Here is a 22,353-nt window from a genome sequence, read left to right as displayed (position 1 = left end):
TGGACGAATTTAATTAATTAGATATTAATGATTATTATGTTCACAACAAATCTAATTTTATTTTAAAAATATATATTAAATATTGAATTTATTTTTACTTATATGTACAAGATCATATTATATTTTTAGAAAATCACTATTGTTGCAAGTGATTGTTGACAAATTTAATTTATTAGATATAAATGATTATAATATTAACAACAAGTACAAACAATAAAGGGCCGCTTTTTCAATGTCTCCTTAAATTTTATGAAATAGATATCTTCAAATTTGACATTAATTTCTATACAATTTACGTCAAAATATCTCTGATATAGTTATCAAACCCCTTATATAAACATTGAAAAACCGGCTCTTAGTGTTTTGTATTGTTATTTAACTCCTGATTTGAATTTGGAAATTTTTAACATGTTTTAATGTAACTAAAATTATTTATTTAAAATATCATTATAATACTTAAGTACATTCTGATTTAAATATATATATTTTTAAGGTCAATCAAAATTCTACATCTTAAGCTACATAAAGTGCTTATACATTTTTAAAATATGTCTGCAATTGCTCACATAGATGCAGCTTCTTGCCACACTGTGCAGCTCGGAGCGATGCTTGCCGAAGTTGTCGTTGGCTTGGACAAGTTGCGATCAGTTTTGGAACGCGCGTCGCGTCGATAAGTCGTGATTTGTTCGGTGGATCTGCAGAGGTTTGGGTCTCGGTTTTGGTTCGTTGAATATTTGCCTGGGGGATTGTTTTTTGCTATTGGGATAAAGATCTGTGTGGCATGTTCAAGTTGTCTATGGTTCTCTAACTGTGCTGCATTAGCTTGTGAATGTGAATGTGGTTGTGTGTGTGTGTGATTGTGTGTAGATTGGTGCATTTTGTGTATGTTGTGTTGCTGTAATACAAGTTGCAAATGCAATAAGCCAAACACAATATAAAAGCCAAGCACAGTTATGCAAAGTTGTTGTTGTTTGTGTTGTTGACCCAAAAAGAAATTACTACACGGCCCAAACTGGCAGTTAGATTGCCAAGCCACGCGTATAAAACACGCAAAATGCGATCCCAACTCGCTAAATAAACAGGGTATATAAAAAAAAAAAAAAACAAAATAAAAAAACAATAATAATACAACTAGAAAACCAGCAACAAATTCGCTAAACTCTCAACAAGGCATCATTATTGTTAATACGAGATTAGGCCATTTAAAAGTGCGTTTGTTTTTTATTCTCTTTGGCATCGTGTGTGGAATATTCAATGTTGGCTTTTTGACTGGGATTTTCCCCCTTCAGCGAGGTGTTGCCACTTTTGGTAGATCTCTCAATAAACAGTGGCAGGTACTTGAAATTGGCGATTGAAGGCTTATGCAATCTCCTTCGCATATGCAAATCTAATTGACAACTTAAATACTTTTCTAGTTATGCAAAGAAAACAGCGAAAATTTTTAAGATCAAAATCCATACAAAATCGACGCAGCTAACACGCGGGTATCGCATATTAATTGGCTCATTTATTGGCACGTACTCAAAATATATGCACGTTTTCCAGTTATCGTTAATGAGTGGCATTATTTCTGTTTGGGAAGGTCTCTGCCAATTTAAATTTTTAGTGAACTAAGTGTACAATTATAAAAAAGCAAATGTTGACTTCCTCTACTCGCACATTCAAGGAACGGCAACCCAAATACCCAACAAATACTTGATCGGATATAGTAAAGTCAATTCTAGCAACTTGACGAACTGAAGGTGAGTTTACATTTCAGTTGATCATTATTCGATATTATAAAAAAGTAGATACAAGGTTGGACACGAGGGTTGTATTAGTCAGTGGATCAATAGCTTAAATGAGTACGAATAATTCTAAAATCATTTACATAATTTATGAAGATATTTTGAAGGAGAACAAATACAAAATATACCGTTTAACAATGACATGAAATTTCTGAAAATGAATTATTTGAAATATTTAGTAAAAATTCTAGATTTTGAGTCTGAAACATTATAAAACGCTTAATGTTATGAATCTGAAATTAAGGCCTCCTAAGTTTTATACATTTTTATCTTTATGGTGTTCAAATAAGCTTTACGTTTTTAATTAACAACTTCAATAACGCAAACATCTCTAATCAGTTCTCGTCACTTTTAATAATGGCCAACAATCAAAACTTGTCAATAGACTAATTAACATTCATGTGCATAATATACTCAAGAATATTAACGATGAAGTTTGGTCAATTATACAAAATGTAAATTGATCATGGCATGAAATTTTTGATCATTGATTAATATTAGCATTTGAAATTTTCGAATGCCGTTGAACTGTTTTGATTTCACTTTCTACGCGATGAATTTGAATGGAATCGAAATAAACGTAGGTGAAATAGACATGTTAATTCAGTCAGAAATGGAAAAACAATGATTCTGAATATGGAATCTTTGTTTCAGTTATCTAGTCAAGTGGCCTCAACTTAGTTTTACCGAAGTGGGTCGACTTTTTTCTTTAGATACACAGATGATTAGATATAACAGATTTAGATAAAGTATGATGCGGCGGTGTATTTGCCTTTTGTCAGGTGGTTTGACTGCATTCACAAAAATCATTTTATATACACAGTTGGCGCCGATGTAAAGGTCAACAAGTTTTAATTTCTTTCATTCAAGTTTTATTCAACTTCAAACGAAGGCAAACTCGCGGTTCATTGTAGTACAAATGCAAGGGCCATAAACCTATATATTTTGAATTTAAACTGGTACTCGTACACTTATCTTCAACTCTTTGTTGACGAAAATGTAGCACAAAAGGCAGAAACGTGAATAAAATAAAATGGGCAATACATAAACAGACAAGAAAAGATATAGGTACCTACAAATAGTTACGAGTACACATGGTAACCACGCTTAGTTGGGCTGTTAAACAGTTTTTTTTTCTGTTGCTGTTGAATTGTAGACGTATCTTCAAGTCTGTTGTCATTCGAGCAAGTTCAGGGACGCGAGTGTCACACTCCATTAAGTGATTTGTGTTTTGTGTTGGAAACAGACTTGGAAAACATTTACCACTACTCGTAATTTAATACCAAACAAGGTGACAATATCTATGAAAAATCTTTTGTGTTCCATTTTTTTTACACGATAATTAACTTTTATTGAAATATAAGTAGAAAGAAAGGTGTCTTGATATTAAAAGCTTTATTTAAAACAGCTGCAAAACAAATTGTAGATTTAAGATATAATATTTACTGTATATGTATTAGTGCATAATATTTCAGCACCATTGCAAATGCAAATCTGTAACTTTCTATTTGTAGTTTTATCACAAGATAATATATACTGCATCTGTGGTTTCTAAAAGGCATAAAAGAAGCTTGAAATTAAAAGATATATTCAGTATATATTGTATTCAACAATTAAGTACTTTACTTTTCTTATAAAGAATTACATATCATAACCAGTTAAAAACCTGTTTGTCCATGTAAGGAATATCATTTGGATTTTAAAGGGAGCCAGCTGATGTTGCTTTTAAGCCAGCTTATCGTCGAATATACCAGAACATTTTAGTTTTATAATTAAAAAAACAACATGTGTGTTTTTTCTCATCACAGGACAGGAACTCGCATACTAACAGAAGTTGAAGTAAGTTGAAGATATAACAAATATTTCATAAACAGTACACACATAAACCTTTTAAATACCACAAAATATTACATATATAGATTTAAATGCAATGTTGAAATATTCTCTTTTTTGCCTAAAACCAGTTGAAAGTGTTTTAAAATGTTTGACTTAGGATTTTTTATGTTTCTTTTTGAGATGGTTAAAAATTCACAATGCCATTAGGCCTCTTAAGTATTAACCAAGTTAGTTTGAGCAAGCCAAACTACGGTTTGTATTAAGATAGTTGTAATTTTGTATGTGATCACCTTGTTTTTATAGCACCCATTGGGTACAATAAGTGCTGACCTTAGGAGACTAATTGTTTTATTATATTTAATGTATATTTCACAAGCAGACAGACACACAATAATGCTTCATAATAATTAAGATAGTCAGAGTTAAACTTGCAAAAGCTTGATGGCAAACTGAACTGTCGGACGAGTTGCTTATTAAATTATTAGCTAGCGTAATTTCTCATGGAACAAATAATAATAATAATAATAACTGGGAGCAATGAAGCGAACTGTCATCAATTCAAGTCGCAAATGGATACTCTGCAGTCCGTTGCACTCGATACTCTATACTTTCTGTGCAAAATAGTTATGTAAATGGTTCAAATAATGGCATCGTTATCTTTGTTAGCTTCATTTGTCTCAATGACTCTTTAAATGGGGACATTCGGCAGGTAACTGTGATCACCTGATTACTAGTTTTAACATTTAGCCGGAAATTTGCAACTATTAAAAAATACCAAATTATGGTATCGGTAAAATAGTTTGATTGGTAATACTGAGTGTATTTTACGAACGATAAAAAATATCTTTCACAATTATTTAATTAAAATTGTTTATGTAGAAGGCTAATTTATATAACAAGTTATCATGTCATTCAACACATACTGATTACGAATTTATCACAAGTTTAAGAACTAGTACGGATTTCAAAACTTTCTGATTTACCAAAAATGATCTTTCAAAATTGCACAAATTTAACATCCTTTACAATATTGAAATAAAAAGTGATCTTAGGTTAGATCTGTATCAAGTATGAATATTATTATTTATCAATAATTTCTAACAAGAGGTAAAATATAACGTTGGATTTTGTATGTTATTATGAAAAATAATTTGAATTTTTACTCAATCGGTGTCTGAAGATTCAGCATCAATTTTATAGTCGGGATATTTGTGGAATAGAATGGATTTGGTTTCATCATGATCGGCCCTGCCCAGAGTCTGAGATTGTCCAAAGATTTTTATATAATGCTTCTCAGGATCATGCACCAGAGTTCCTCCACCCAAGCATTGAGTGCACAAATTCTTGGCTGCTGCTTCCTTTTGCAGCTGATCATAGATGTTAACTGGGAGGGAATTGATTAATACAATTGCTGAATGGGGTATTCCAATCAAACTCACGATGGTACTTAACACGGCCAAGAGTACGGACTACCGTCTTAGCATGTGACATTTCTCCATGAATGTAGACCTTGGCTAAAATATATTTGAGTTTTCCATCGCCGACAGAGATCTCAGGGAATGACACAAGACTCGAGACCTGATTGGGACAGCAGAAGTTACGCGCGGCTGAGGATTATAATAAAGTACAAGTTCACGGAATATAATATTTTGAGCAGAATCTATTGATTATACACGGTTTACCAAATTGAAGTGGACGCCATGTGGGTAATATTAATTTGCGAACTTTATCCATCTCTAAAAAAATTTAGAAAAAATGTTTAAAACTTATACGGAACTTAGTATTTTGTTGTTGACCATATAAGATAATAATACGGACTGAAATATTTAAAAATATATAAGCACCTACTTAGTTGGAAAAATTAAAAAAAAAAAACAAGGCACACTGAGTCATATTGAATACATATCCCAGTATATAAGAATAAAAAAATTAATTCATATGGTTTGTTAAATCCAAATAATTAATGCATATAATATAATTTGTAAAATTCACAGCATTCCGAATGCCGCAAGTTGATAACAACCGGATAGAAAGCATGGCAATTGAAACAAACTGTTGATATTACATAACACAGTAAATGCATGTCTCGACAAATTACGCAAACCTTCTATTAAACTAAACCTGCATCAGATTATACTATAAAGAACATCCAAGGAATCACAACGAGTCTGTTGAAAACATCTCCGATTTTAAAACGATGACAAAACTTCAAGTAATTGTTCACCCCGTCAGGAAGGAGTTTCGACGAAAACGTTGCGGATTCGATCACGATACACCCGATGACTTTGTCAAGTCGCAGGTAAGACTTAAAAGAAATAAGATTCAATTATTCCTTAGCTAGTGCGTAATTGGCTCAATCAAAACTTTTTGGTGCCTTAAATAATTTTTATGTCCTTCACAAACCGTTTGCATTTTACACGTACCTGTTTATAAGAGTTTTTATCTGTTCAGTATAAGAGTTATTGAAAGAAATTAAGTATTTTAATAACATAAAGGCAGTCAAATCAAATATCTTGAAAGATGTTAGTAAGCGTGTTATATCGTAAGATTTTTACAGAACAACCATCTGATAAAAACTTTAAAATTAACGAATTTTATTTTCTAATAAATTTGGACTTTGTAATGGCAACTAGTCTTAAATATTTTTCTTAAGCAAGTTTGAGGTATCATAAAAAATCTTTGGAAAATATTCTATTAGAATTTGGAAGAGTTTCAATATAACTATAAGTGTGCTATTGATTGACTTAGTTCGGTTGCATTTATAAGTAGTCTTCATTCTTTGCTTTACATAATCAAACTACCAAAACTGTTATAAGTGGGCGTTAACTATCGGCTGGTTTGAGTCACTTTATTGTTTTACCTTGAGCATATTTGATGAGCTTCTTTCATTCATAGTATCAATAGAATGAGAGGTCATACTCATTCCGTACATAGCCGTACAGGCTGTGGTCTGACCCAGACCCTCACTCGATTGTTCTTGCATTGTAAATTAAACATTTTAAATATTCATAAGCAGCGAACAGTTACTAACTATAACAGAACTCTAGCCCGTGTGGGTTCGGGTAAAACAAAGAGCCCGCATCATGGTCACTGGAGGAGACTCCCTCAGTCCCAACATATATATGTGTAGATCTAGTATATACACTAAGAACTTAACATTTTACTTTGTTGTTCCAAATTACAGTGGCAAACCTGTACAAAAAGCATGACATATTTGATTTATCGCTGGTTTATGGCTCTCTTCTTTATTGGCGTCGTCATCGAATCCATGTGGCCCCAGGCCGACGATGAATCCAGCTACTGGCTGTACTTCATCTATATGACCAATTGGGGTATATGGATGTGCATGCTGACCAATTTACTAGGGGCTATATTAGTTAGCATTTGGCACCATCATCCAGAATATGCGGGTAAGCCTTAAATGGAAATATACAAAAATTTATCCAAAAAAAAAAAAAAACAGATTATCGTCAGTCTTATTTATAAATAATAAGTTTCTTTAATAATATTATTCGTTTACAAATATTGAATTTTTAAAATTAGACAACTTTAAATTTTCTGCACATTTTAAATAATTTTTCATGTAATGAAATTTTCTGGAGATTAATTTTTTGATGCTGGAAAATTAAATGATTTTTGATAACAAACTTTTTTAAATTTATGTTACAGATAAACTGTTAAATATGCAGGCCTGGACGAGTCCTTTTCGCATTTACTGGAGCATGCACATTATAACGCTCGTACTGTCGGTAGTTATTACCATTATCTACTGGAGCATACTTTACGATGGTAAATAGTTGTTGATAATTTCTTAAAGACAATTTTTAAATCGGGTTCTTCCGCATCATTTCAGCCAATGAAAGCGCATTGGATGCAACAAATGTGCTCACCCATGGCTTCAACTCGATTTGCATGTTTATTGACCTATGGATTGTGGCACATCCATTGCGATTACTCCATGTATTTCTGCCAGTATTATTTGGTATTATCTATGCCATTTTTTCATACATCTACCAGATGTGCGGTGGCATGAATAAGTGAGCTTAAATCAAATTCTAGTTAAATTATCATATTAACTATGGTTTTTTGTTATTTAGGAAAGGAAAGCCATATATCTATCACGTGATTGACTGGAGTCAGCCGAGGAATGCATTTATTACAGTTCTAGGTGTCCTGGTTCTCTCCTGTTGCGTCTATGCACTCCTATTTGCCTTCTTCAAGCTGCGCCTCTTCCTCTCGCGCAGTTGTCGACAGGGAAGCTTTGTGCTGCCGACGACGGCCAGCAAAAAGTCTGGCAAGGCTGTCGATGACAAGCAGACAACACCGAATGGTATTCAGCATTCGTCTTCTAGAATATCCATGGTTCTGGGCAACTATGCTGGCTATGAGAATCAAGCATACTCTCCGACCAGTGGAGAGTTGGCGCCAAAGAGTTAAGATATTAAGCAAAATATCGGGATAATAATTTTTTAGGTGTATATTTCACCAAAATCTTACTGTGGTCTAGACTTTATTGCGACTTTAGTCAATCTGTACAGTAGAATTTCGAGCCAGTGATATTATATTATATTGTAGTTAATCTTAGGCAAATAAATGTAGCTTTGTCAAGGACGTTTTTTTCAATATTCTACAGATGTTTACTTGTACTATTGTTGATATTTATTTTCCAATTGAAAAACCCAAATAAAAATTAGGAATTCCATAAATTAATCAAAACTAGTTGACAGAACCCAACCGAACAATTTCGATTGGACAGAGAATGAATTTTCACCCCTTTTCGTGGGAACTTTACAGTTGATAATCAAAAATTAATGTGCAGTGACATTTTGTGGAAAGGTTAAACACTGGAATATAAAAGTTTGCATGCACCCAGAAAAGCAAGAGAAAAACTAAAAGACAAGAGAAACATGAACAAGAATTACAAATAAAATGGTTAAGTAATTGATTTAAGAGAGGTGTGTTATGTCGACTCTAAAAATGCTCGAAGATGTTCATCAAACTTATATAGAGCCTGAGAACTATGTAAACATTCTACACAAGCACCTAATCGCATTTGAATGACTATATTAACCCAAATTGTCATAATAGACTAATCAATCGCAAGGACTAGTATAATTGGAATTGGAACTATTTATAGTTTAGTTAACAATCAAATAAACCATGATAAAGCAATGCAAATACTTTTAGCAAGAGTGTAATTATATCATATGCTACACATTTTAATATTGCGATTCTGACAAACAGTAAAGGATTTGGAAAAAACTTAAGCTCTTATTTATTTGAATCTGTCTGATTTTTAATGAATAATATTTATCTGTAAATATTTAAAAGGGCGATAGAAATTCGATGATATTCCATTGCCAACATTATATTATTATTTATATCAAAAGTGTAGCACATTGATTTTTGGATAGATTGTAAAATATTCCAAATAAGCAATCGCGTTTACTTTCTTAACAAAAAACATACTTTTAGGAAATGTTTTAAAATATATCAAATAAATTTTAGATAAATTTAATAAAACGGAATTAGATAAGGGTACAATGGTTGAAGGAGAAATTTGAAGAAGTTTTTGAGAAATTGTAATTAAAATCCAATTGACAAAAGATACAGGTGCTATGTTATATGCCGTGGAACTGATTATACCCTGGTTATACCAAGTAAAAAACGGAGTAATTTATATTTGTTAACTTTTTGAATACCTTTAATATGACCTTTTCATCACATTTATGCGCAGTGTCCTTAGTCAAAGCAGCCCGTTTGGGACGGTAGGGGTCATTCTCTCCTATTCATGCCGTCGAAGAATCAATTGACACAGGTAGACGGTGGCGTTAAACTCATGATTATTATTGTTGTAGTTCTTATTGCTGGCTGTGTATTTAGTCTAACGCGTACCCTTAATTAAGCTTCCAAAAGCATTTAACAACCAAACGTCCAATAGAAGCCCAAGGACGAGAAACACACACGTGCTGCCAGTGAGGGTTGAAGGGAAGAGGGAAAAACGTTGGATACTCGAATTTGACGACGACGTTGAGGTTCAGGTTGTGGTCAATGGGCTTTGCAAAGGATTAGCATTACGCATAAGCTACAAATTTGAGCACCTGCTCATATATGAACAAAAGTAGGATAAACTGATTGTCGCAGTCGTTGTCGTTGCTGTCCTTGTCGGAGGTTGACATGACATGTCACAGGCTTCAACGATAGACGCAAATTAGACGTCGCATCTGTTTGGGAAACTAGATCGATATGTGAGCATTCTGATCGATATGAGATTTCCTTGAGCTTTGAACTTATTTTCATGTCCTTGTCGCGCATATTGACCCCCCTATTGTTCTTGTCATTAATGTATCAACATGTGAAAAAAGCAAAATCAATAGAAGTTTAATTGAATATACTTAGGAAATTTTGACAGCTGTCAATTGTCATTGCCAACTCAACGATTCTATTCATCGTTAACTAACACCATAATTAAAGCAATCAATAGTGTGAAATATTAATTGAAAGACGATGGCAAACCTCTCATCCACTATCAACCAACAGACAAACAAACCATCGCATTTCATTTCATTTTACCACAACTTAACCATCATCCTCACTTGATCGAGTTTACCAATTGTGTTTTATGGCCTCGCGATGATTGTGCAATTTTCTATCCATCAAAAACGCATGAAATCCATTCATAACTGAGCACGGACGATACAAGCATGAATGTTTGAGGACATGAAAGGTAAACCCTTGTCAACAATTCAGGACATGCCAGTGGTTACAGTAAATATAAGAAATAAAATAACGGTACACCGAATCAATTTTGAAATCAATATGAAATCGAATAAATATCTAGATCCAGAGGATTCTTTTGAACGAATTTAGTAAAATTTGAATGCAGAATAAATAAATAAATAAGAATCGGTATAGATTTGCCAAAGTTATGATAGTTCGAAGTTTGTCAAACCTCTGACCTAGCAATTTTACAAGTCAAAATATTTCTTAATTTTGACATGATTTTTTACAAGAAAATGAAAGGCCTCAAAATCAAGTTTAAAGTGGAGTTTTATACTAATTACGATATAAGGAATTGATTAAAATTGAAAACTTGAGATTTAAAATTTTGAATTTTAAAATTCCAATGGGGGACCCTCACCATCAACATAGAACCTGGCTATGATGGTCGAAAAACTATTAAATTTTTTAAATGAAAAAAAATTTGAATGCAGAATGAATAAAGATTCCAAACCATGATCAAAATGATATTCCGCTTGAAAATCGGTTTGGTTTTGACAAAGTTATGACAGTTCGAAGTTGCTCAAGCCTCTGACCTAGCAACTTTACAAGTCAAAATATTTCTTAATTTTGACATGATTTTTTACAAGAAAATGAAAGGCCCCAGAATCAAGTTTAAAATACCGTTTTATACTAATCACAATATAAGGAGTTGAATAAAATTGAAAACTTAAGATTTAAAATTTTGAATTTTCAAAATTTCAAAGGGTCCCCCCTTACCATCCCAATCGAATCTGGGTCGAAAATAAATAACTTTTCTAAATTAACAAAATTTGAACACAGAATGAATTTTGAGGCTAAAACAATAATCAAAATGACATTTCGCTTGAAATTCGGTTGGGTTTTGACAAAGTTTTGAAAGTTGGAAGTTTGTCAACTCCTTGACTTAGTTTCTTTACCACAACCGTACCGGTACAAGCATTTCGGTTTTCGGTTCTTGAAAGAGAATTAATGTCGGTTAAGGTCTTAGCTCCGGTACTATAAATGAAACGAGTAGTTTCGGTTCACGGTTCCGATACCGGTAACGGTGTTATTCCCTGTTTAAAATTATAAATATTTGTGTTTTTACTTAGCGTGTTGGCAGCGTTGGAGATGCGATGTTTTAGAAAATAGGTAAAAGCTTAAATATATACAAAAATAATGAAAATAATAGTCTCCAGAGTTAAATCGAAACGGATTTATTTATATGGCTTGCAATGTGCGTACAGCATGAACAGCTGCAAGTCAAAGTACAATATAACATGACAGTGACAATAAAAAAAAAAAAAAAACAACAACAACAACAACAACAAATAAATAGGACTAGCGGTAATATTCGTACTCGAACTTTAAAGATTAGTGAGAACTCACCAGGCTGGTCGGGACATTGTTTGGATTGCATAAACAAATGGCTGCCCATGAATGACACACACACACACTCAGTTGAAAGAGCAACAACTTTGAATGTGAGAGTGTGTGCGCTTATAGGATAACTATTTTCCAGTGCCGAAGAAAATCCTGGGCCGAAGAATAACTGTGACAATAAGCCGGTTTGAGTCAATTAAGTCACACTCACGTTTAGCCCACACAAATATGCATGTGAATCATGTGAACCACTGGAAATCATCAAGTATTCATTAATTGGAAAAGCGCGTTGACCAACTGAAGCCGACGCCGACAAGGATTGTAGGTAAAAACCGAAGTAGTTGTCATATTTGAAATTCAGTTTCGTTTCGGACGTTCGGGCAACAGAACCTGCTTGTTGTGTTATAGAACCTGAGTTCCTAAAAAAGCCCCAATCGCAGTCGGAAATCAGAAGCACACCACGCGCTAGAGGCTATGGTAACGGCCAGGTCCGATATAAGCTACGGCATGTAGTAAATTATTTCGCTGTGCGTGTTGGCACGATAAATATTTATGTGTATCCCAGAGATACCACACAAAACGCAGCAATAACAAACAAAAAAACACAAAAAAAAAAAGAAAAGAAAAATAATAAAAAATAAATGAAATGTGAAAAAATAATGAGAATCGCTTCTAGTAAAAAAATCCGTTGGATGTATTGTTCCAAACTTTAACTTTAACAATCTATGCGACTATCTTGTGGAAACTAGTGTAAAAACCTGCAAACAACATTACGAAATTTCAGCTATACTGGCCACCGAATGGATAATGGGTATTTGTTTAGACACAGGTAAGCACTGTGACTCCTCATCACGTTCTATTGAACCGAGCCCCAAGCAACAGTCAAAACAAACAGTGGTTTGTATTTAAGTATGGGTATCTCCCGCATAATATACATAATATAATAATTTAAATTATTTACTATATTGAATTTATTTAGATTGTCCAAGTTTTGTTAAAATAAGTATTTCATGTTTTTTATTTAATATAAACACCGTCATTCATTAGAATAAAAAGCAAATTAAAGTCCTCCGTAAGTAAAAAAATAATAATTAAAATGGAACTAGGGACAAGTCGTTATTTTTATATTAAAATTATGTTTTTTCTATGAAAAACTATAATATTTGTTATGATTTCTATATTTAAGTCATCACAATTCAATTTAAGAAAGATCTTTTTTATAAACTATACTTTATTAAATTTAGTTAGTCTGTGATATTCGATTTCACAACAATTTCAAAATTATTGCAAGCCATGTTGTAATACAATTAATGCTTAACAGTGATAACTTTAATTTGAATTCAACCTGTTATTGTTTGTGGTAACAAGTTTGACTTACTATACCGCTTGTCATTTCAACTAGAAAACATTTTGGGTACAAAACGATGTGACAAAATAATTGTCATACGAAAAGACCTTGCACAAATGCTATAATTTGTGGAGCAACTGTGCGACACATACACACGGCCTTGCTGATTGGTCCTTGGTCATGTTCGTTGACCATCAAATGGCCACCAAACCTAATATAAAAAAAAAATCCGAAAACAAAAAAGAAACAGTCAAAGTGTTTGCGTGGGCTGAAACGGGATAGCAACAATAACAAAACAACATGTCAATTAAGTAAAACTGCAGGAAAATCAATATAAAAATAAATGTCACATGAGTGTAGGTCTCATATATAAAAGCTGTATAATCGCATGTGTTGCCCCAGCTACCGGAATTACGCGAAATTGCTCGAGTGCGGCCGAAACACTTTGGCAATAGTGTTGGCCCAAGTTGAGTTCATATGAAAGAACCATGAGCTATTGATGACGCACTACTCACCGAGTGTACAATTAAATAATTGCTTAAGCATATTTTAATAATGTGCTTGTCACAATGTCGTATGGCTAATTTCCTACCGCCAGCAAATTGCTTCCGGCCAAACGCTAATGCCGTTTGACACGTAACAAGGCGGAACGCTAACCTGGCAACACATCCGGTTTCCGGTTTTGCTAATGGCCAAACAGCAACTGTTGCTTTCGACAGCCTTTAGGTCTTATGTGTTATAACCTTATGTGATTTCAGATGCCAGCGCGGCACAAGATACCGGCGAACAAGGCAACGATTGGAATCGTACACGGAATCAAGATGGCCCAAATGCTGCACCAGGCAGCGTTATGGCAATGAATGGCAATGGACGACTTGGTTCGGCCAATATCGCCGCTATCGATATGCAAAATGCTGGAAAAATCAAATTCGATCCGCCCAAAGTGCCAGTGATATTTGTTTTAGGCGGCCCAGGTAGTGGCAAGGTCACCCATTGCGATACCTTTATGCAGGAGCGACGCGGCGTTACGCACATCAATATGATGGATCTACTGCAGCAATATGCAATGGGGAATGGTAAGTATTGATAGGATTTCACACTTTTTTTCACTCTCCGAATAAAATATAGTACATTTCTAAATAGGTTTTTTTCTCAGAATAAAATATTTTCTATATAATTTTTATATTTTCAATATTTGACGAGTTTGCTTCTAATTTGATTAATTTTGGTTTTTAAAATATATATTGGAAAATTCTTATTATTTGGAAAACTAAAACTTCATTTCTGTTATATGGTTGTTAAAATTTTGAATTCTTAAATTCCATTTCCAAATCTTAAATACAAATTTACTTGATCTATAAAAATACAAACCAACCGGATACCAACGAAATACCCACACATTTTGATTATATTTCAGTTGGTTTACATATCTGAAACACCATTGTTTATGTATATATATTAATAAAAACCAAATAAATTATGTTTTATTTAAAATATATTCTAAAAATACAAATTATATTCTTTATATGAATTAATGTATAAACAACTTTATTTTTAATTTTTAACTATAATATGTGTTATTTTTAGTAAAACATAATAAATCTAAGCATTGAATAAATTCTAAAATGTATAGTAATAATAAAATATTTGATGAATATAATTTCAGATATGCAGGACTTTTCGCAATTATCGTCGAAAACAGTCACCGAGGTGTTGATGTTGGAAATGAAAATGGCTCCAGCTGCCAAAGCCTATTTGATATCAGGATATCCACGATCCATGCGCGACGTTGTTGAGTATTCGGAAAAGGTAAAGGAAACCAGAAAAAACTACATTCGTATTCGTAAACACTCGTATATTTATTATACAACGATGCTCAGGTCTAATTTATCTTCTTACATATTTGTTCACCCAAATTGCTGGTGAACAATTTCAACTAATTAGCTGCCAAATGGTTCGACATTTATTTATACAAGTCTATGAATTCCCATGAATTTTGAGTCAAACAAATAAATATAACCTATACTCTATAAGTGCACACATATATACACAAGATTGTTTGTATGTATGTGGTAATTGGCTGAAGTGGACTCTAGAGGCTTATTTAGAGGTTATATAATTCGGTAGGAAGGTTTTGTTGATTAATATTGGGAAGAGTGGAAAATGCAGTAAACAAGCCAACTAACAACAATTGTGGGAGTATAATTAGCATTTCAGCTAGTCAGTTGCTAAAATTAGCTCCAAAATTAGTTAGGTGAGTTCAAGGATAAAAAATAAAGAGCCCTCCAACAAAACTAAAATTTTTCGAGGCAAGTAGAAAAGTTTATTACATTATTTACAGCTTAAAACTGAAATGTAAATAATCACAAAATTTTATTGCTGCTTATTTCTTGCAGATACAAGTCGTTAATGGTGTTATTTTAATATCCTGGCGTCAATCAGTGCTACAGAAGCAAATTGATTATGGCGCTAAATTAGGTCATGTTGTACTCTCCTTAGCCAAAATGGAATTGGAAAATTTCTTTAAAAATGTGATGCCAGTCGCCGATTACTTTGATCAGAGTGACATGTTGTTGGCCGTGAGTAACGCGAATCATTTAGTTGTATATTAATGATTTTATTAATTGTGATTTCGTTTTGGCAGGTAAATGGCGAGCGTGCTCCCACAGAGGTGTATAAAGACTTTCGCACCGCAGTGTTAGACATATTGAACGCGCTTGAGAATCAAGAAGCCATGCTAAATGGAGTTTCAGGTATGGGCAGGGGAATACATGATATACCCGGCAGTATTGTTAGCGTAGACACCGCACCTAGTCAACCCCCAGTCACTGTAGATCACAGGTCAAGTGCTGCTGCTGCTGGTGCTGCTGGTGCTGCTGTTGCTGGTGCTGCCATTACCGATCTGACTGCTCCTGGTGCAGGTGATCGCAATGTCACGAATGCTGTGATATCTCACATTGCCGCCAGTGCGGCCACAGCAGCTGCAACCATCCGGACAGGCGTCAACAGTCCAGATGATGACAGCGGTGTAGTTGTCACCCAGCAGCCCAAGCTCAGCCATGCCGGCACCAGTATGGATGCCAACGATGACCCCGACTCGCCCATCCCGCCCATCATTTGGGTCATTGGCGGTCCCGGCAGCAATAAGGCCACGCTTTGCCTCAAAGCAGTTGGTCTGAACCCGGGCTGGTCCCACATCAGGTTAGTCCATCACAAATACACACATATCTGAATATATCTAATTGGTATTCGTTCAGTGTTGGGCGAATACTTCGCAATATTACGGACACTGCGCCACGTGCCAATACCGAGAGCTATGCGGTCAAGGAAGCTCTCGCTGCAGGCGAAATGGCTCCTGAGAAGTCACTGAATCAACTCCTGGATAGCAATATCCGTCAGCTACGGGGCAAAGCTGGCATCATCATCGATGGGTATCCGCGCAATCTGCAGCAGGTCAAATATTTTGAAAATAAGGTAAGAAGAATAGCTAACAAACTACATTGATCTAAGATTTATTGAAATAGATTTCTTTATAATTTGGCAATTATCAAACAAGGAACTAAACATAGAGAAAGAGGTTAAGTTTTAGTGAAGTTATGGCAACTCTAAGTTTATGTTTAAAATATGAAATTATAGTCATAAAAACAAAACAATAAAAATTTTTAAACTAGTCGGAAAGGCTATAGTCAAGTTCCCGACCATAGGATACCCGTAACTTATTTCAATATATATTAAAGTACTTTATACAGGTGTATTCCAGATATCTCTAAAGATTTTGAAGTGAAATGTTTTTAAAAAAAACCGTTGGAAATGTTGGTGTTCCTGAAATGTTAGAGATCTTATATTTCCAAACTTTTATTTTGCATTTTTATTCAATTTAAAGATATTTCAGTTGAATTTAATAAAATCAAATCTTTCAAGAATTTTATTGACATTTGAAAGCAATGGTTTTTTGTATTCAGGAACACTAACAATTGCTTTTGGGTTGCTTATAGAAATTACTACCTAATAAAAACTACTGCATATTTTTAGGTGTATTGATTGTATTAAATTAATTATTAATAACTTTGGTTAGCTATTATTGCCGTTTTACTTGTCCGATCTTGCTGCGGTTAAGTAACCTAATAGATAATATTAATAGATAATGTTAATTTCCATAAAAAATTTATTATCTTGAAAACTGTGGGTGTGATGGTTTTTCGCAATTTGCGGGGCAAAGGGTGGCGGCGCTTAAATTTGAAACAAACTTGTTCTGCGTGAGGTATATAGAAATCTGTGTGTCAAATTTGGTTACGCTATCTCTTTAAGTCTCTGAGATCCTTTTGTTCATTTAGACAGACAGACGGACAGACGGACGGACGGACAGAAGGACGGACACATATGGCTATATCGACTCGGCAGTTGATGCTGATGAAGAATATGTATGCTTTATGGGGTCGGAGATGCAACCTTCTCCCTGTTACATACATTCCATCGAACACAATATATCCTTTTATTTGTTTTTTAAGTAACGGGCATAAAAATTAAAGAGACATTGTTTTTGGAAATTTGTTAAGCTTTGATGAAGCTATGAGAATTCGAAATTTTGGAAAAATAATAACGGATAAGCATGAAAAATATAGGCATTTTTAGAAATATTGAAATATCAACTCAAAAAGCTAGACTTCTTTATTATATCAATCATGGATGTGTAACTTTTAATGTAACACGTTGCATTTCTAAAAACTTTCCTGATTGCCATTCCAGTACAAACAAATACCACCCACAATACTGTTGGACTGCTCGAAATTGCAGTTGGGACGCGGACGCATAGACGACACGGTTTCTTCGTTTCGAAGACGCTTGGAACTTTTCCGGGAGCAGACGCTGCCCATGCTCAAGACCATGGATAACAGCAATCGACTACAGATTGTAAGTGAGAATAAAATGAAAGCCAACTCATAATTTAAAATATCTCCTCCTTAAGGTGGATGGTGATACGGATAGTCCCTCCGTACAACGCGAATTTGAGCGCCTCATACGTAATCATATACAACAGTTGACCAATACCACGGATGGCGAGAACGTTCCAGAGACAAGGGGTAATCAAGTGATGCGCAATGAACAAACGGATGCTATACTCCATGACCTGGAGACGAATGTGCCGGGTGCGGTGCCAACGATTAGTCACCATGTCAGCATGATGAATGGACATATGAAGAATCGTAATAGCGCACTGGGTGCTACCAATCGACCCTCACAGTTGATGAATGGTCATGTGCCGGGTCGACCTGGTACAGGTCCTGTAGCACCACTTGCACAACCCGTCGATTTTCGGCATATGCTCGAGGAGGCCGAACGATATCCGGTGGACTCGTATATGTAGCTACATTTGAGAACAATTTATAGATACATAAAAGGATTACACGCAGAGCGTACTACAAAAAGGTTTTATAGTTTTATAAACAAATTCGAATAGCTTAAGTCATATTGTTAGCGTTGATTTATTGCTATCTAAATTTTAAAAGTAGCAACGGTGAATTTTGATATAGTATTTAAATGGCTAAAGCAATCCTTGCCAAGTATATTTTCATTGTATCCAAATATTAGATAAGACAAGTAGATATACACAGCGACACACAACTAAATAACGAAATAACTTAAAAGTCTCTTCACTGAAACATTCAATACAATTGAAGATGCATTACAAAAATAAAGTAACTAATCTAGAAAGTTTTGGGAAAAACACTTTAATAAAGTTGAGAAATAAGTACAAAAAAACACTAAATATATCATAGAACTTTTTATTTTTCATTTTAGAGTATTAAACAATTCCAAGAGCCAATTGACAGAAACCTGGACGCCAAATTTAAGCCTGGTAACGGAATCATTTCATCTCTGTTTTCTCTCTCAATATTATAAATCTCCGTGTCTTGTTTATTTTTGTTTCCAAAATTTGTATCATCATATTTGGCAAGCAATTGATTCGAGTGCAGATTATTTGAAATTAAATTTGGGTAATTTTGCATTTGATTCTGGGTCGCCATAGGTTTTGTTGGAGAATTGATTTCTGATTCAGTTTTATTCAGGCTTTCAGAACAATCCCCTGGCTTATCCAAGGCGCAATCTCTCATTTCTGAGCTTGATTGCTGTATATTATTTTTAAGGTCAGCTTTCCTTTGTAATTCTTGAATAATCCTTTTTACTTCCTTTTCGTAGATGTCCGCTTTCTTCTGAGTCTTGGTCTTCTTCTTTTTTGACTTTGATTTTCTAATTTTATTGGATCTTGTACTTTTCAATGTATCTTTCGATTTTATGGAAATGAATACATCGATCATATCTGTCTTACGTTTTCGCTGAAGTTTTCCATTCACTGCTATATTTTTAACATCCTTCGACTTTGTATTGATAGATGTCCTTTTTTTTGTCATTTCAATTTGCATATAATTTTAAATATTTCGATTTAGTTCCGATGGCAGCAAAGTCAAGGCATTAAATGAAAATTGCTCACATTATTTGACAAGCAAAAAGTGTTGGTCAACGTCGATGATTAATTGGCAGACTTTAATTTGACATTAAAAACTTTTTAAGACAATCGGAAAACTTTTATTTGGTCCCACTATTCAGATAATAATTTTATTGATTAGTGCTCTTGCATTATAAAATATTTCAATATTTACTATTAACCTTCCATGGTAGTTAACATCACATTTTTCCAATCGCTCATGAAAGTGTCCAATTTGACATGGGGATAACAGAAGCAGAACTTTTTCGCAATCACATCGTCCACACAATGGGAATGATTGTGGTACGAGTTGAGGCGACTAATCTCAGGTACATACAAATTGTCGAATTTCTTCAGATCACGATTGAGTCGAACTGTGGCCTGGAACTTGGCAGCGTCGGGAAGAGTGCGAAATCGCAATCGATATGTGGCAATGCCGCCGTGCATTGTCTCCTGGCCATTCTCCTCGAAGAGCATCTTCTTCTCAGCACTGTCCAAATCGAGGAGACGGATGCGCTGACAGAATCTATTGAATTGATGTACAAGCATCCAGCGATTTATGTGAAATATAACCATCTTGGCCAGATAATACATATCCGCGTTCATCCTCTGGGCAATGAACTCCTTGCAGGTGCACCAATGCTCCCCAATGCAGGCATCCTCACAGCTGCGATCCCGTGGCAAAGGATGCAGCAAGGACTGGCTAGAGGGACAGCTGGGAAGAGCGGGAAGATCTGCTTGCGTTGAAACATCTAGTTGGAGAATATGCCGCAGTGTATTGTGCAGATCAAAATTGGAGCTTAAGCGATTCCGATTCAAATACAAAGCCTGCACATATTTGGGATACGATTTTCGAAACCAGGGCGGCAAATAAATATGCAGCATTGGTAAACGTTCCTCCAGGAAACCGTCAGACAGCTCCAAGAGTTCCCCAAAACGAGCTCCATGATCACTGAACAGTATCACAATGGCTTTATCAAAAATTTGATGCGCCTGCAACTTTTGCAAATAGCCCAAAAATCTGTCGTCCAAGCTGGCAGCCCCAAAATTGTAGTCATGGGTGAACGTGCTGCTCCAGAAGTAACCAAATGCCGGCTGATCCAACTCTTCCACGTAGCGGGAGACGAACTGCTCACAAAAGTCGTAAACATACGATATTGTCAGACGACGTCCAATGCAATAATTATATCCGAATCGCACATAGATCGCCATCAATTGTTCCATTCTCAGCAGCAGCGAGTGCAAGCTGTGATCCACTTCACCAGGATGATATCCGAGTACATCTTCTGTAAACACAACTCCTGTACTAGCCAGATCCTCTGCCAGGGCAATCGTATAACCAGCTTTTTTGTAATCCTTCCATATCCAAGGTAACCGTGACACACACTCTCTGTCATCACGATCACATTTACGCGGTGCCTGTTTCACCGTGTGACCCATCAATATCGGCAGAAGATTCTCTTCTGTGTTATCTGCCACCTTGTTATAGCCCTCCATCTCGAACCACCCAACCTGGCTCACAAACTCGGCCGTCCTTGGCATTGTGCGCTGAAAGTTTATACGTGATATGCTGTCTAATCCTAGGAGAATGACACTGGGCTGCCTCCTCGAAGGTTGCCTTTCTGAGCATTTGGTTTTATTGTTTACCTGCACCAAGGGAAATGCATCCTGCTGCACGATCCTGGAACTATTCTTAGCATCATGACATTCTGTTATAATGCCGCTCAGGTCTCGTGGCAGCTTATAGCTCTGGTTAATGTAGACTCGGGAATTATTTCTTAAAAGAATGACGTATATTTAATAGTATATTATTAATATAATAATTAGCTTACTCGCTGGATTTATTCTGGCCTTGAATTACCTTGCGAAAATTGCATACGGTACTCGAGTGGGGACTCAGTCTATATAAGGCCTGCTCCTTCAAATTCAGCATGTAGTGCTCCCTGTTCCAGTTGTAATTCAGCACAAAGATGTCCGAGTCATTGGAGCAGAGTTTCAGCTTAAATGGCGTATATATTTCTAGTGCCTCGCGGGAAAAGGGATCCACATAGGGCATTTTGCACTTTTCGCTATTCACAAAATATCGTGCTGATTTTCCCTCCGGTGTGGATGCTCTTCTGTTTTCATTTTTAAAGTTGAAAACTATTTCTCCAGTTGTTTCTATGCTCTTTAAAGTCGCTTTCCTTTCAAAGATTCGATGCGTCAGTTTAAGGCGACTTTTCTGGAATAACGCACGGAGTCGCTGTTGTCGCTGAAGGAATAGTGTAGAGATTCTTTCCGTTGTCGGCGTTATAGACAGCGATGGAAAATGCACCATTCCATCATCCGTTACGGGTTTAGCTCTGTCATGATTCAGCCATATAAAAATGCATAGTATGGCAAAGAATATTATCAAGTATTTGCGTATTAGTATTGCCGTCTTACGTCTAGGCATTTTCGTGTTGAATTTGAACTTTTTATTGATTTATTTACTGATTAATTGTTAAAGTATTGCTGAGACTTGAACTTAAAACTGTTTGAGAACAATAAAAGGTAGTTATTTTTTATCCTCGCTAAGTTAAGATCAATTTATGTCATTTCCTAAAGAAACCTTACTCTTTTTGTTCACTTTATTATAAGTATATATATATAAGTATATAAAAAATCAAGTTATAATTTAAGTTGATTTTAGCATTGCACTAGCACAATTTCAGAACCTTTATATTAAATTAATTTCATACATTTAGGTCTTAAAACAAATTTATTTTAATAATATAAGGCTAATTGGTTAATTC

General features: G+C 34.9%; 4 protein-coding genes across 9 annotated transcripts; 2 read left to right on the top strand and 2 right to left on the bottom strand.

Moving 5' to 3' along the window:
* The first annotated feature begins 631 nt into the window (after window positions 1–631).
* LOC117781484 (protein rolling stone) lies at window positions 632–8,500 on the top strand. 5 transcript variants are annotated; one of them, XM_034618251.1, is made up of 7 exons: window positions 632–715; window positions 1,667–1,742; window positions 5,618–5,922; window positions 6,808–7,033; window positions 7,293–7,412; window positions 7,477–7,660; window positions 7,721–8,500. In XM_034618251.1, exons 3-7 carry the CDS (start codon window positions 5,821–5,823, stop codon window positions 8,058–8,060), a joined length of 972 nt encoding a protein of 323 aa, XP_034474142.1. In that variant the 5' UTR covers window positions 632–715; window positions 1,667–1,742; window positions 5,618–5,820; the 3' UTR covers window positions 8,061–8,500. The 5 variants fall into 5 exon arrangements, with proteins under 5 accessions (XP_034474142.1, XP_034474145.1, XP_034474143.1 ...); XM_034618254.1 differs by having other exon boundaries at window positions 647–703; XM_034618252.1 differs by having other exon boundaries at window positions 649–715; window positions 1,607–1,742.
* Window positions 4,677–5,411, bottom strand: LOC117781485 (sex-regulated protein janus-B). The gene is made up of 3 exons (XM_034618257.1): window positions 5,306–5,411; window positions 5,063–5,230; window positions 4,677–5,007 (listed from the first exon to the last, which is right to left on the bottom strand). The coding sequence occupies exons 1-3, from the start codon at window positions 5,355–5,357 to the stop codon at window positions 4,787–4,789; spliced, it is 441 nt and encodes a 146-aa protein (XP_034474148.1). The 5' UTR covers window positions 5,358–5,411; the 3' UTR covers window positions 4,677–4,786.
* A 4,054-nt stretch (window positions 8,501–12,554) lies between the features above and the next one.
* Window positions 12,555–18,862, top strand: LOC117782043 (adenylate kinase isoenzyme 5). 2 transcript variants are annotated; one of them, XM_034618956.1, is made up of 9 exons: window positions 12,555–12,576; window positions 13,854–14,171; window positions 14,762–14,904; window positions 15,492–15,674; window positions 15,740–16,016; window positions 16,074–16,296; window positions 16,353–16,569; window positions 17,842–18,006; window positions 18,062–18,862. In XM_034618956.1, exons 1-9 carry the CDS (start codon window positions 12,555–12,557, stop codon window positions 18,458–18,460), a joined length of 1,947 nt encoding a protein of 648 aa, XP_034474847.1. In that variant the 3' UTR covers window positions 18,461–18,862. The 2 variants fall into 2 exon arrangements, with proteins under 2 accessions (XP_034474847.1, XP_034474848.1); XM_034618957.1 differs by having other exon boundaries at window positions 15,740–15,848; window positions 16,017–16,296; window positions 18,062–18,460.
* Window positions 18,863–19,693: 831 nt separating this feature from the next.
* Window positions 19,694–22,013, bottom strand: LOC117779844. Its single transcript, XM_034616162.1, has 3 exons — window positions 22,004–22,013; window positions 21,441–21,474; window positions 19,694–21,356 (listed from the first exon to the last, which is right to left on the bottom strand). Exons 1-3 carry the CDS (start codon window positions 22,011–22,013, stop codon window positions 19,757–19,759), a joined length of 1,644 nt encoding a protein of 547 aa, XP_034472053.1. The 3' UTR covers window positions 19,694–19,756.
* Between the last annotated feature and the right edge of the window lie 340 nt (window positions 22,014–22,353).

The sequence above is a fragment of the Drosophila innubila genome, assembly GCF_004354385.1.
Source record: "Drosophila innubila isolate TH190305 chromosome 2L unlocalized genomic scaffold, UK_Dinn_1.0 4_B_2L, whole genome shotgun sequence".
Lineage (NCBI taxonomy): Eukaryota > Metazoa > Arthropoda > Insecta > Diptera > Drosophilidae > Drosophila > Drosophila innubila.
Note: the sequence above shows the minus strand (reverse complement) of the source record. Positions and strands in the feature narration are given on the sequence as shown.